We start from the raw sequence: 15,177 nt of genomic DNA, 5'->3' as shown, positions 1-15,177 counted from the left end.
CGAATGCTCTCGAAAAATGCCTACTTTATTTATATATATATTAGATTTGACTATACACGGTCTCCAAGACGCGTCTTAAAACGTCTATATCTTTAAGTCCATACACGTGAAATTTATAAAAACGTGATATTAATAAAAAATACAATGAGACGAATCTAACAAGACCACTCAAGGCTATATTATCGTTTATAGATTAATTGTAAATTATGGTCAAAGTTTTCAAAATTTGACCCAAAAAATGGCAATGGGACAAAAATAAAGGGACGAAGGGAGTATTAATGAGTTCGGGCAAAGGACAATTAATTAGGGATTTGTTAAACATCGCCCACAAATCTCTTCATAAAGCCCACAATTATTTTTACTTTGACTCTTTTGCCCCTTTTCTAATTTTTACCGAAACCGTAATTCACTCTCACGAAGAATGTGGAGCTGGAGTGGATCGCCGAGGGACACCGGAGAGCCGTCATCGTCGTCGGAAAGCGAGATAATCCGGGGAAAAAATTACGAAAAGTAGGGGTGGCGTCTGGCCGGGACGCCGCAACCGTGGCAGTGGCGCCTGTAATTTGTTATTTTTTTATTTATTTATTTTTCTTTTTTTTTTGTAATTTTATTTAAACTTTTTTTAAATTTTATTTAAACATTTTGTAATTTTTTTTTAAATTTTATTTAAAGTTTTTTTTTTTTTTGTAGTTTTTTAACTTTAATAAATTTGAAATTAAATATGTGTTAATAAGTTCAAAAAAAAAAAATATTTTAATCTGAAATTATGTTTTAAATATGTGTTAATAAGTTCAAAAAAAAAAAATTTGTTTTAATCTAAAATTATGTTTTAAATATGTGTTAATAAAATTATGTTTAATATTAAACATTAACAAAAGAATTCTGATTTTCCAAAAAAAAAAATATTAGACAAAAAAAAAAAACAGAAGTGGTGGGGCGCCTGGCCAGGACGCCCAACCCCTGGTGGTGGCGTCTGCTTCGGCCCCTGGTGGTGGCGTTTTCCAGAGGCACCACCACCGTGGCTGGGCGTCCAGGCCAGACGCCAGCCCCCTGGTTCCGGCGGCCGGAGCAGACGCCATCACCAGGGGTTGGGCGTCCTGGCCAGGCGCCCACCACTTCTTGTTTTTTTTTTTTAAAAAAACCTTGCCACCATGAGCCGTCCTTCCCTCCGCCGCTGTTGCCGCCTCGACATTGCCGTATTTTCGGGTGATTAGAGTGTGGGTATGGGTTAGATTTTTTTTTTAAGGTTTAGGGCAATAAGGTAAATTCAATATAGATTTGTGGGCTTTATGTGGACATTTGCGGGCGATATTTAGCAATCCACTTAATCAGATGTCGCTTGGTTCACTTGGTTTAGGTTTTGGTCTTTGGGTTAAGTTGCTGTTTTACTGTCCATGATGTGTTGGCTGGTCGAATATCGAAAATTTATGCTTGGAGAAATTAGAGACAGACTACATCTATGATTGCTCAGTAAATTTTTATACCCCGTATTTTTTTAATTAAAAATAAATTAAAGATATTAATAGTCAAAGTTTTGTATTGACAACGTGAAGCTCTAAATAATGCAATTAGAAAGTAGATGAAGTATTTGTTAAAGGATTTTGTGATCGATATTGATTTTAATTGATTAAACATGTTTGGTGGGAGGAGAGGTTGATCAATTTCAAATCTTGGAGAAATAATTTTTTTAGGGTTTGTTTGGTATCGCTGTGTTTTTTTGTTTTTCAAATTCATATCATATGTCATATAATGAACTAAAAGTTAGTCAAACTTATTAAAATCATGAAAATTTGAAAACTGACAGCTGAAAAGTGAAAACACTTTTTTCTTGTTTCCTGATTTTGGTTTATTGCTTAAAAAAAATAAAAAAATTGATGCCAAACAAACCCTAATTAAACTTTTAGATTATTGGAAGATTATTCAATAAATAATCTTTTATTTCTTTTCTTAAAAAAAAAATACGGATTATCTTTTATTTTTTGAGAGTCTTAGAAACATGTTGAAGTATCGAATAATTGATCAAAGATAATATCATGAATTCGTAAGGCCGTGATTTATAAAATGATAAAACTAGTATCAACTCCCAATTACTTCATCAACGCATTTTCTGTGTGGCTGACGACATTGTGTGGCCGACTGACGTACACCAAAACACTGATTGGGTAACCCGTGACCTATCAAGTAACCCCTAACCAACCAAGTAAACCGAGTAACTTCCTGATTGACTGAGTAACCCCTAATCGAGTAACCCTTAATCGACCAAGTAAACCCTGAATGAGTAATCCCTAACTAATTAAGTAGCTCCTGACCAAGTAACCCCTTAATTTAGTAACCTTGGTCACACAATATAGCCGGCCACCGATGAAACTTTGTGTTACTTCATCATTAGTTAAACAAACAAAAATTGATCTTAGTTTTTACTGTGCATCGACTACTGATTCATCAAAGACTTTTTGGTTAAAGAGTACAGTACATTTTCAGTTGTGTTTATTAATCAGAAGAACAGAGCCGCCGTCTAGCAAATTGCAAAGATACTGAATTGAGTTTGGCTAAACAACTCTTGTTTGGCTTTAACAATGGGGAAGAAGCAAAAGAAGCCAGGAAAAGGCAAGGAAAAAACTGAGAAAAAAACTGCCAAAGCTGAGGAGAAAAAAGCCCGCCGTGAGTCTAAGAAGCTCTCTCCTGAAGATGACATTGACGCCATTTTGGTTCTTTCTCTTTCCTTCTCTTCCAAAATGCCCTCTTTTTATCATATATTGTAACTTTGATTATCTGGGTATTTAGTTTTTTAATCAATGAATCATAATTTTTGGTGTTTATATTCTTAATTTGGGGTTTTTGGGGGGTTTATGATGATGGGTATTTTCCCTTTTTTGATTTGGTTAATGTGAAATTTGTGTTACTTGTTTGTTTGAATTTAGTTGTGGCATTGTTAGTCTAAATTACGCTATCAACGTGACTATTTAATCGGAACGGAGGTGGGGTTTATGTGGATGTTTTATAGTGAAGGGTACTTGGTATCCTGTTTTTATAGAACTGAATTTTATTTTGACATGATAGGCTAATATGGGATTTGTGTGTGTTTATGTAGCTAAGTATTCAGAAGGAGGAAGCTAAGAAGAAGGAAGTTCTTGTTGAGGAAAATGTGCCTGCGCCGTCAGCTCGGTCTAATGGCTCGGTATTTCTCTTGCATTGTGGACTTGTTGTTTATTTTTGAGGTTGCTTTGATGCTTTGGTAGATTTTTGACTGAGTTGTATTTGATGTTATGTAGTTGAATATAAATCCATTAAAAGAGACGGAGTTGATCCTATATGGTGGTGAATTCTACAATGGCAATAAGGTTAAGCTGTGTGACATTTCTAAGACAATCACTATTTTGCTATTATTTTTTGACTTCTTTGGGTGACATTTGGATGTATTATGTGGTGAGTGCAGACATATGTCTATGGTGATCTTTATCGTTTTGATGTTGAAAAGCAAGATTGGAAATTAGTATCGAGCCCTAACAGCCCCCCACCTCGTAGTGCACATCAAGCTGTTGCTTGGAAGAATTACCTCTATATATTTGGTACAAACAGATATTGATTCAAAGAATTTTGATAAACCTTTGCTCTTTTTGAATTATATTTCACCTAGAAACATTTTCTTAATGGCTTGTTTAATGACTGATACAGGTGGCGAATTCACATCTCCAAATCAGGAGAGATTTCATCATTACAAGGTGAAACCTGCATATATATATATATATATATATTTCTTTGGGGGGTGGGGGGGGGGGGGGGAGGTGGATTGAGTGTGGGTGTTGAAAGATGCTGATATCATGTAGAAGAGTTGAATAACTTGCTTTTTATTTACACTGTATAATCTGTACTACTTCATTGCTAATGGAGAGATTACTGATTTACATAACAGGATTTTTGGGTCTTAGACCTTAAGACAAATCAATGGGAGCAATTAAATTACAAGGGAGCTCCAAGTCCACGGTCTGGCCATCGAATGGTAAGCTTAGCATATACTTTTTTTTTTCTTCAGTATTAGGCCTATTAGCTAGTGCAAGATTCCTGCCAAGCAGTGAAGGTGATGAATTATTTCCTTTTTAGATGGAAGTTGCAGCGGTGTGGTTTTCTTTTGCATCCAGTTTCAATGTCTTCCTTGTGGAGATTTTATTGGATGTCAGGATAGATTATCTATTGATGGTAGACCTGTAAGCATTTATAGAGAATGTGACTCCTGATGCTGTAAACTGTTGAGAGATACAATGACTTGTTGAACATAGCCGTCGCTTACACTAATTATGTTAAACATATGGAGGATTTGAAGCATTTCAGTCAATGTGAGAGAATATCTCTTTGGTTTTGGTTACTGTCTAATCATGCTATGGAACTTTGTTTCCTTATTCTCAAAACTTATGTCTTCAACTCTTGATTTTGTAATGTTTATTTGCTAGTTTTTGTAGAATGTAATATATTGTGTTCATTTATTTATGTTATGCATAGAGTACAGAGTATTGTTTTTGTTACCACTCTTTACTTTGGTCAAGTGGAGCTAGGTTGTTTTCTCACTAAATTGGACAGACGGACAGCTAGCATGAAAATGAGAATTGAGGTAGTGAGGTTTCAGTCAATACCTTTTAGCTGGTCTACCAAATCTTTTCTATCTTGTTATAGTACATTCAGTATATCCTCGAATGTTGATCTTATCCCTGGACCTCCTTAAATCATGCTGACGTAGGATCCACTATGGGATGTTGTTTTATGTGCAGCTCAATTTATTTAATTCTTTTCTGCAGTTTATAAAGCGGGATCTGTACCAGTAGCTTGTTTTGTTGTGAATCCGTTTGCTTTCATCTGGTCTATTTGCATAAGTTACTCTTGAATTTTGTAGATCTGGCTATCATCTGGCTTATCAGTAATGTCTTGCAGGTTCTGTACAAGCACAAGATCATAGTGTTTGGTGGATTTTATGACACCCTTAGAGAAGTAAGGTTTGTTTTTCAATCTTTTGTTCTAGTTCTTTGTTTTTTTAATGTTTCAATTTGATGACGTATTAAGTTATGTTGAAGCTGTATCAAGATTCAATATACTGTTCTTTTTTATATTGTTAAGGTATATCACACTCAAAACTTCGGATGGCATAAGGCTATTTTCTCTGTTTCGTTGGTTATTTAGCTTGAGAGGAATGATAGGATCTTTTGGAGGTGTCTTCTCCATTTAAAAATTTTAAACTCCTTGTAATTCAATTTGCCATTATTCACATAATTTGATTTACTGTTCCATCTATAAAATATTGGTAGTCTCCTGGATTTGACTCATCATAGATACAATAGTACTGTTAGAGATTGACAACTGTGGATTAGCATGCAACAGTTGGGGGCTTCATTCTCATTGCTTATGGCTTACAATTGAGTATTTCAGTGTTCGTGTTTAACATGTTGCCAGATCAGCAAATATATATTATGATGAGACCCTTTCATAATTATCTTTTCAGGTACCTTAATGATTTGCATGTATTTGACCTGGATCAGTTCAAGGTGCACACTTATCAACTCATTTGGTATAATATTTCTATCATTGCCTTGCTTCAAAAATTCACATGTTGTTTTGAATTGCAGTGGCAAGAAATAAAGTCTCGGCCTGGGTGCATGTGGCCCAGTCCAAGGAGTGGTTTTCAGCTTGCTGTTTATCAAGATGAGGTTAGATTAATGATTTTTTTATTTATTCTGGATTTAGATCACTTACTCTGTTGTATGCTGTTACACATGCAGCCCCTAGTTTCCTATTTCTCTTTATTATGTTGTTGTGCTGTGTACATGGTGCAAATCATGGTCTATGTTGCAAGGTTATTATTATTACCACATCTTGCTTTTAGATTAAAGTTTGACAGTCTTGTGGGAACTAAAAGTCCTGAATACTACTATCATTTTGGCTTTTGTTTGCGAGATGAGAACAACTTTCCAAAACATTTTTCTGGAGTTTCAGTTATGGTATGATGAATGAAATACGTCTTCCAGCTTAATTCAATGAATGCTCTTATCAGATTCATTGATAGCATATGGAACTATAATCATTTTTTTAAGCTGGAGGGTTTGGACTTGAAGAAAATGGGCAAACAAAATAAGGTGCTTCATGTCAAGGTTATTCTACCCCAAATGACATCGAGCCAGTCTTTTTCTGCAACCTTCTATATTCAGAATCTTAACAGATTTGCACTTGACAATTGAGAGATGGATTTTAGAAAGACTGTGTCAGAGCGGCCGGTGTTTGGTGATTCATACAACTGAAGGCCTTTGTTTATAACTCAGTGTAGAGTCAATATTTAATTATTGCTTGTTGGCATTATAAAGCTATCCCATTAGAAAGAAATAGCCATTCTAATGACTATTTAGTTCTCCATTTTGGTGCTGCTGATATTTTGTTGAGTTAGCTAGGTTATTGGAAGGAGAATCGAGCTTAGTCTCAGGAATTATGTTCTAATGAGGCACCAAGGTACTTGGTTGATTGAAGGGGAAGTAGAAATCTTGTTTAAGATATTTTTTTTTTTTTTTTTTTTTTTTTTTTTTTTTTTTTTTTTTTTTCTGGCCATTCTGTAATGCTTGTGGTTTGGGAAGATTGGCTATGCTAACTGAATTATATAATTTTATGCTGTTCACTTGATATTACTATCAAGTGTCAAGATTTGACTCCATTTGAGTTTTATTGAACTCCTGCTCAACTGTTGTTCATAACTTCACTGCTATGACACTGCAGATATTTTTGTATGGAGGTTATTTCAAAGAACTTTCATCGGTTAAAAACAGCAGCTCTGAGAAGGGAGTAGTCCACTCTGATATGTGGTCTTTGGACCCGAGAACTTGGGAATGGAACAAGGTTTGAGCACACCAGAATGTTAATTCTTTTCCCATTTATCAACTTTAAAATTTGTTATGGTGACCATTGTTTTACATTTTATATATTGCTATATACTGTATAGCATATTGATGCTATACTTGTTGCATCTTAGATAAGTACAGTCACAATCACTGTTAAACTGCAATTAGCATCAAAATTTACTTCTAACTTTATTTCTTAATCCGAGATATCAAAGTTGCTGCACACTTTTATAGTACATTGACCAGTCTTAGTTTTAGATTGATGCTAAGATCCAGTTTTTGACCCAACAAACTTGGAACAGATCAAAAGTAGGTGTTCTCCAATTTTTGTTCTCCCTCTGGCTTTTGTCATTCCCTCCAATGTGTGTATATACTGAATAAAAATAGGAGCATGCATAGCAATGAATGGGTCCTACAAAATTTCTTGTGGATTGGAAATACTGAAGGTGGTATGAAATGATAGTTTTCAGCTCCATTAGATATCAATTAAATCTCATCTTGGGGATATTATATAGGTCGACATTAATGTCTAATAACAGTTTTGAGCAGTATATCTTGAAATCTGCTGTTTGATTTGCTGTCTTGGAATATTTTTCATTCTTTTCATCTCCTAATACCTGTATAAGCATGTACTGTTAAACTCTTTATGTGTGGCTGACTTCTTTTGGCTAGAGCTATTATTTGAATTGTTATTTGTATGATTTGTGTTGCCCATAGCTGTCTATCGTTTTAGCCAGAATTTCATTTCTTAGTCTTGTGCTCTCTACAAATTTTGTATCTTTGTCTCCTTTGATCAGGTAAAGAAAAGTGGGATGCCTCCAGGACCTCGCGCTGGATTTTCTATGTGTGTGCACAAGAAAAGAGCTGTACTTTTTGGAGGAGTGGTAGACATGGAAGCTGGTGGTTAGTTTATTAATTACTTTTTCATAAGAGATAATTTGTTTGCACTGCTCTTTTCATTTTCTAAACTATTACAAGTAATTGTGCAAAGTTGAAGAGGTAATATTGGTAAAGATATAGGTCACGTCCCCTTCACCCTTTTTCCGAAGCTTATTAATCATTCTAATTAAAATTAGATCACATCAAAACCTTAAGTTACAGTAGTGGTTATGATATCTGTAACTCTATAATTTCCAAGCTTTGCAGTTGAAACTCGTTTGTTGTACTCTATTTGTTTATTTGTTTGGAATTTTCCTAGTTTCTATTATGCCTTTTATGACTACAATGTTCTTTTGCTGACCTGCTTTGTTTATTTAAACAGGTGATGTGATGATGAGTCTATTTCTCAATGAGCTATATGGTTTTCAATTGGACAATCACCGCTGGTAAATATCGTCATAGGTTTATTTTGGATAGTTCTAGTAAATTAATATCATTATGGCGAAATAAGTGCACAAAAATGACAATTTATGCCATTGGCTTCAATTTACATTTGCAAACTAATATCTATATAAAATTATATCTTTCTGCTCTATCAAGTTACGACCTCCTGAGTCCTGACTCCTGACATGATGGAAATCCCATATGAAGCTACTCTAGGGATGTCATAGGGTTTTTTATTTTTTAATTTTTATTTTTTATTTATTTATTTTTTAATTATTATTATTATGGGGCACCGTCACTCCTTGACCACTATGTTTATAATACCCTCCTTTCTTTGCTTTGTAATTACTTATGTAAATAATGTAATTTTTTCCCTTGTTTAATTTGTTGAAGGAATCGTCTCTTTTAAGATCCTGTGAATAGCTTATCAAGGATTCATACCAAAACCATGAACCCATGTCCCATGGTGATTCAATAGGACCTTAAAGCTAAGCACAAAGATCCCTTATTCCCTTGAGGACTATCAGATCATAACTTGTTTTATCAGTAGGATAAGATACGACTTGTGAGAAACTTGTTTCGAATGCCGGCTGCTATACCCTTAGAGCAGAGTGAAGCAGAAATGCCCTCACTTGGGGGGCACACTAACCCGTCAATTTGGGATGATACAATTCGGGATTTTCCTTGGGAGGTATCGGAAAGCCGCGAATCCTCTTGAAAGAGAGGGGTGCCTTCAGGAACGCGAAAAATTGGGGTTTATCGGGCCCTATGCTACGAGCTTCCGGAATACAATGGGACCTTCGTAAAGTTGATCATTATGAATGTTATGACGAATTTGATTGGGAAGTTTATGACTAGAACTTATAAAACAATGTATAAGATGGAGTTCGAAATATGAAAAGTCCATTGATTGTATTGTGAGTTCAACTTATTTAAGCAAATGTTTTCTTATTTTAGAAATGATCATATTATACCATACCTTCTTTTTTGTGTTTGTTTGTTGCTAAACATCTTTGATTATATTTAAATAAAAATGTTATGAAAACTTCATAATCTAACATCTCATTGATATTGCCCACCCCCCACCCTTTAAGGATTAGTGTACATATAAGGTCAAAGTTTTGTCAGATAAGAACAAATCAGATTAGGTAAACTAAGTTACTAAACATTGCTGTGGTACTGATCAGCTGATCTATTCTCTTCAAGAGCTAAAGAATGTTTTGACAAGTTCTACTTGCTGGAACTAACCCATCTCCTCTTTCTATTAGGTACCCACTGGAGCTCCGGAAGGAGAAGTCCAGCAAAGAAAAGGTATTTACTTCTAAAGCCTTGATTTGGGCATTTAGATGTGTTTGATCTTCCAATAATTTGATAGTTAGGGGAGTGAAAATCTTTTCTTCATTTTCTTGAATAATATGACAAATGAAGGAAACATTAAGGGTTGGTTAGGTCATGGCCTTAACCTGCAATTGCAGTGAAGTTATTTCTCTAGACCCGTGATTAGAAAAGTGTAAGAACAGCGAACTTAAACGTCCCAATTGACATTATTTTGGCTCTTCTGCATAGGATTCTGGCTAAGGTAGAATATTCGGATGCTGTTTTTGGCAAAGAGCTAACAGTTGAACTTGATTTTAAGAGTTTATTTTAGTATCTGGTTTGACTATATTGCAATAGAAAATAGTTGATTCATTGGTAGTTGTTTGGTAAAGTCAGCTGTATGCTATAAGTTGATAGCTGTTCGAAATTTTAAAAGTAGGTTAGGTCAATTGACTATATTGATCTCTTTTAGCTGGCTACTATCAATTTGTTTCAATAAGCCTCAAATTTGAGCTTCTTGTAAAAGAGCTTATTGAACCAATCATAATTTTAGCTTCTCCAAATAGCTTTTTACCAGATACCTATTGAGAGCTTTTTAGATTGGTCAAACTGCTTACCCCACAACTTACGAGCTCTTCAGTAGCCCTTTGCCAAATACCCCCGGTGTATCTGCATAAGGTGGAGGAATAACTGTCTGTGATTCTGCTAGCTTTTTTTCCTTGAATTCTTTCTTGTTGTTAGTGGGAACGCTAGTATATTCTCTTGGGCTGGTGGGAGCCAATTCTACTGATGTCGTCTCTGATTGCAGCTTCTTTTTATATGGTTTTGCAGTTGAAAAAGATTACTGATGAAAAAAATAATAAAGTTTTACCAGAAAATAAGGTTAATTCATCAGATAAAGATCTTGGTGAAGAAAATGGAGTTGATACAGTTATGGATGACCAAAAAGTAGGAAATGATTTGGAGGAGAGCATTGGTGATATGTCTCTTGAGACGGACAATATTGGCAGCAGCAGTAAACTGGGTTCAAAAGATGATCGAGGGTCTTGTGAACCTGGCTCCAGCAAGGAATCACTAAATATTGCCTTACCAGAGGTTTGTAATTCAAAATGCTTGGCTATTAAGCCTTATGGTTGTTTTTGTAGTTCTGTGTTGTAATGTGGTACACATCTACAGATTGTCAAGCCTTGTGGACGCATCAATGCGTGCATGGCTGTTGGAAGAGATACTTTATACTTGTATGGAGGCATGATGGAGATCAAAGATCGTGAAATTACACTTGATGACCTATACACACTTAATCTAAGCAAACTAGATGAATGGAAGTGCATAATACCTGTAAGTTTTGGCCTTTCTTTTTTTTCAGAATATATAATGCTCACCTTGGCAGTTTGCATAGTAAAAGTCACGTGATCTTGTTCAGCTTGTGAGTTGTGCCTTGAAAAGTCGCTGCATCTTTAAATGTAGATTTCTTTTAATGACCCTCAGTTTCCTGACCTATTCTACTTTTACTTGTAATTACTAATATCATGAATGTTATTGGTTTCGTGAGAAATAGGATTTATGCATTACAGTCACTATTGAGAAGTTTTGACTCCATGAAAATATGTCTGCGTATACTACTGGCAATAATTTAATTTTGTTCATTTTATTGGATATCAGGCTTCTGAATCTGAATGGGTTGAAGCTTCAGAGGATGAAGATGAAGAAGATGATGATGATGGAGATGATGATAGTGAAGATGGTGAAAGCAGTTATGAAGACACTGATGATGATGACGATGATGATGTAGAAATGGAGGTGCTTCTCTACTCTTGTTTACATTTGAACATAATCTTATTTACTGGCTCCCTTGTTTCTGCTTTTTTGTTATTGCTTGTGTTTGTTATTCACGTGTTCTAGGTTGAGCTGAAAGCTGATTAATTGTCCCTTCTCTATCTCTCTGTAGTTAGCTCATGTTCTATGTTGGTACTATTCTCATATTCTGGTGTTTGAGTTGAATTATTTATGAGAAAAGGTTGTGGATATTGATATTTTAATGCTTCTGTACTATATTGAGATAAAAATGCCTTTAGATCCACCACAATTGATAGATAGTTCTGACCTCTTTCTTTTGATTTTTTTTCCTTGGAGGGATATGTATGTCAAAATTAGCTTGGAAATAAGTAAATCTTTTCCAGTTTAATTAAATCTGGTTCTGGTATTGTTGGAAAATATGGTAGTTCATGTACCACAATCTACCACTAGAGTTAGGCGCATGAGTAGCTGTCTGGTTATTCTCTGCTGTGAAATGGCTCTATCAAATGTCCACCTTTTCAAGCAAGGATCTTAAAACATAATAGCTTCTTTGCAATTTTAAGGGTATGGCTTGTGTTGCAAACTTGCAATTGTGCAGCTAACACTCCGACATTTAACACCCCTGCCACCATGCCTAAGGCGTGGGGGCTTGTGGGCCTTGTGGACAAAGCAAAAAAGTTCACTGTTTTTTTTTTTTTGAAGGCTGCGAATGCTGATGGAAAATCAAGTCAAGTAGGAGAGGCAGTTGCTCTAATAAAAGGGGCTGGAAAGAGTCTCCGGAGGAAGGAAAAACGAGCAAGAATAGAGCAAATCAGAGCTAGTCTTGGCCTTTCTGATTCAATGAGGACACCTGTGGTACTTACAGTTTTTTGCACCCTTCACTAACTTATAATAAATTATTACAATTATACCATGTTACTTTCTGTGAAAATGGCATGCAAATCTCACCTACATGCTGGCATTAGTCCTATTGAAAATCTTGTTAGACCTTGATTTATAAGCTATACTGCTGTAGTTTCTGTTGTTTGGCTGGCTTGATTTTTGATATATTCTTTCTTGCACTCATTTACCTTTCTTTATCTTTTGTGAAGCCTGGTGAATCATTGAAGGACTTTTATAAGCGCACAAATATGTACTGGCAAATGGCAGCATATGAACACACTCAACACACTGGCAAGGTGAGCTACTTTCTTTTTCCCCTCATTCTTTTGCCTTTTTCTTAAGCTATGACTTCCCTCTAATTTGTGGTTCATTATTGTCTTCTATCAGTGTCTATGGTGCTAGTTTTTACTTGCTTCTTTTATGCTTCGATATTTAAGATTTGCCAAAATGTTCATATATTCTCTTCAACTCAATTTTGGTAAACTGAAATTATATAATTATTGCCGAACTTAATTTTTTTTAACTAAACATAAATTATATTTGATGAACTTAAGTTATGTTCTGAATATTTTTTGAATAAGGTGAAGAGAATGGGGCCTTAATAAAATATTAAAATGGTAATAAAAGGGTTTATTATTTTCCCAGAATTATTTTACCTAAAGGAAATCTTGAAAATGATTGGTAATCATATGAGGTAAAGAATTATACAACTTAGTTCTCCCTCAAGTCAAAAATAGTTGACTTGTCAAATTTTGCACACATTATGAAGTTAATGGTAAGTAATTGGATTTAGAACTGAAAAGTTATACAAAGTATTGCTTTATTGGGATTTGATTTTTAATGTCTGATGGGAAATTAAGGGAGTAAATAAAAGGGATTTGCAATATTTTGGACACTTGGATGTTTCATGTAAGGGGTCCCCTACAGAATTGCATAAATATTACCTTTCTAATTAAGTAATTTAGATGCTACTCCATTTTGTTATAGAAGACACCCAACTAGTATTTTCGACGTTGAACCTTGAGTCTCTGATTTTATTTTATTTTATCTATTTATTTCTTTTTTTTTTCTGCTCAAAATAATATGAATATGTATAAATCTTATACGTTAAATTTATTATTAGAAGTTCATCTGCTAAAATATGTTTTTGGTTGTATCAGTATACTTATAGGCAAATTTACAGTCAAAGATTGACCTCGGATATTGTAGACACCTATGAACCGAATGGATCACATATTGAACAACTGAACTGGAAGCCTATATTTAATTTTTCTTGAGTTAAGGCCTTAAGGGTGCTGCCAGTGCCTTCTTAGCATCTGGTCTTCTTATCTCCTATCATTCAGCTTCTACTCATGAAAATTGTCAATCTTTCTCCTAGATTTGGGATTTATACTTACTGCCCTTAACTATCTCTCCGCTTTGCCAAATAATCTCTTCTCTTGCTATTCCACAATGTTAAAACAAATTATGTGTTTTCTACTCGTATAATTCATGCCTCAAGCCTAAAGTGACATTATATTTGGAATCAAGTGATCATGATCTCCTTCTCCTTGTCCCATCACCAAATGCCTTGTGTTGGCTAATGGATGGCTGCACCTATTGCAAGTGCCATATTATTACTTCAGGATCTATTATGATTTTGTAACATGCAAGCGTTAAAAAATCATTTCTGCCTAGTCCAAATCAAACAAGTCTACGACTCTAAATCATCTGACTTAGTCCATTTGTTGTAAAATGCACGGGATTTATCTGACATAACTTGGTCCTTTGTTCGTCTTTCAGGAGCTAAGGAAAGATGGTTTTGATTTTGCTGAAGCTCGATATAGAGAGCTCAAACCACTTTTGGATGAGGTACTTTAGACTTATGTTGCTCTTATTTATTCTAGAGCTGACAAAATACTCATATACTCAACCTTTGTATTGCCGTAATAATCACTTTATTTGCTTTCTGTAGCTGGCTGTGTTAGAGGAGGAACAAAAGGCAGAAGAGCAGGAAGCGGCTGCATTAAGTTCTAAAAGAGGAGGCAACAAGAAAAACAAGCAATCTTCCTCACAAAGATAATGCTTGGTGTTGCACCTCTTTTGGGCTAAGAAGTAATGAATTATGCGAGCAGGATTAAGTTTCTCTCTCAGCTGAGTTGTCCTGAAGCAAATTTTTGACTCATCCCTTTTACTTGGTTTGTCCATGTTAAAAATCACTCTAAATCATTTACCGCTTTAGTGTGTCATTATGATCAGAACCAAGGTTTGTATCTTAGGATCTACTAGCTAGTGAATTCCTTCATTCTTGGTCACATATACATATGTAATCATGCAAACATTGTATTTTTTTTGGTATATTTAATCCACTTAAATGTGATCTGTGTTATTTTACACAAGGTGATCTGTGTTTTTCTGAGCAAACCTTGTAGTCTTGGCCTGAGAATGGCGGGTGTCAGCAGTTTTAAGTCTTGCATTCAATTCATGATCGTACAAGCTATATGATAACAGACATTGCCAAATTCAACTCATTTGTACAAATCCTTGATACTATTTGGTTTTACTTACACAAGTCAGCATGACCTCACACATTAGCCTGTCCAACCCTTCCCCTTCGCGGTCGCAGGCTATGGCCACCCCTTAGCACCCGAGGTTCGATCCCGAGTGTTCTGTGTGGGGGACATCTATACCCTGTAGCTTCACAACCCCATTATTCATGAGAGAAAAAGAGGCATCCTTTTCTTGTGTTTTTTGTTTGGTAAACTACCACTAATTCTGGTTCAGACACAAAATCTGAATCAACATGACATGATAATATAATATGATTACTTCCCCCATTAAATACATGTGGTCGTCATAAATTTTATAAATTTCTCCCCTCAAGTTCAACATATTTAGACATCAGGTGGAACTGAATCTAGACACATCACTAAGTTTACTTTGTTTTAATGATGTTTTTCTTTGAAATCTACTAAGACAAGATGAATGTTTTTTTGGAACTTTGAAATAC

General features: G+C 35.1%; 1 protein-coding gene across 1 annotated transcript; it reads left to right on the top strand.

Annotated features, from left to right (window-relative positions):
- The first annotated feature begins 2,424 nt into the window (after window positions 1–2,424).
- On the top strand, window positions 2,425–14,547 carry LOC110687892 (kelch domain-containing protein 4-like). Its single transcript, XM_021864535.1, has 20 exons — window positions 2,425–2,708; window positions 3,092–3,178; window positions 3,273–3,341; window positions 3,437–3,569; window positions 3,676–3,722; window positions 3,914–4,000; window positions 4,924–4,985; window positions 5,489–5,531; window positions 5,613–5,693; window positions 6,748–6,867; window positions 7,667–7,772; window positions 8,131–8,194; window positions 9,461–9,503; window positions 10,341–10,604; window positions 10,686–10,847; window positions 11,172–11,309; window positions 12,009–12,161; window positions 12,398–12,484; window positions 13,971–14,039; window positions 14,143–14,547. Exons 1-20 carry the CDS (start codon window positions 2,577–2,579, stop codon window positions 14,248–14,250), a joined length of 2,055 nt encoding a protein of 684 aa, XP_021720227.1. The 5' UTR covers window positions 2,425–2,576; the 3' UTR covers window positions 14,251–14,547.
- Window positions 14,548–15,177: the final 630 nt, after the last annotated feature.

The sequence above is a fragment of the Chenopodium quinoa genome, unplaced genomic scaffold (genome assembly GCF_001683475.1).
Source record: "Chenopodium quinoa cultivar QQ74 unplaced genomic scaffold, ASM168347v1, whole genome shotgun sequence".
Lineage (NCBI taxonomy): Eukaryota > Viridiplantae > Streptophyta > Magnoliopsida > Caryophyllales > Amaranthaceae > Chenopodium > Chenopodium quinoa.
The sequence above is the reverse complement of the archived record's forward strand: the minus strand, read 5'-3'. Positions and strand labels throughout refer to the sequence as shown.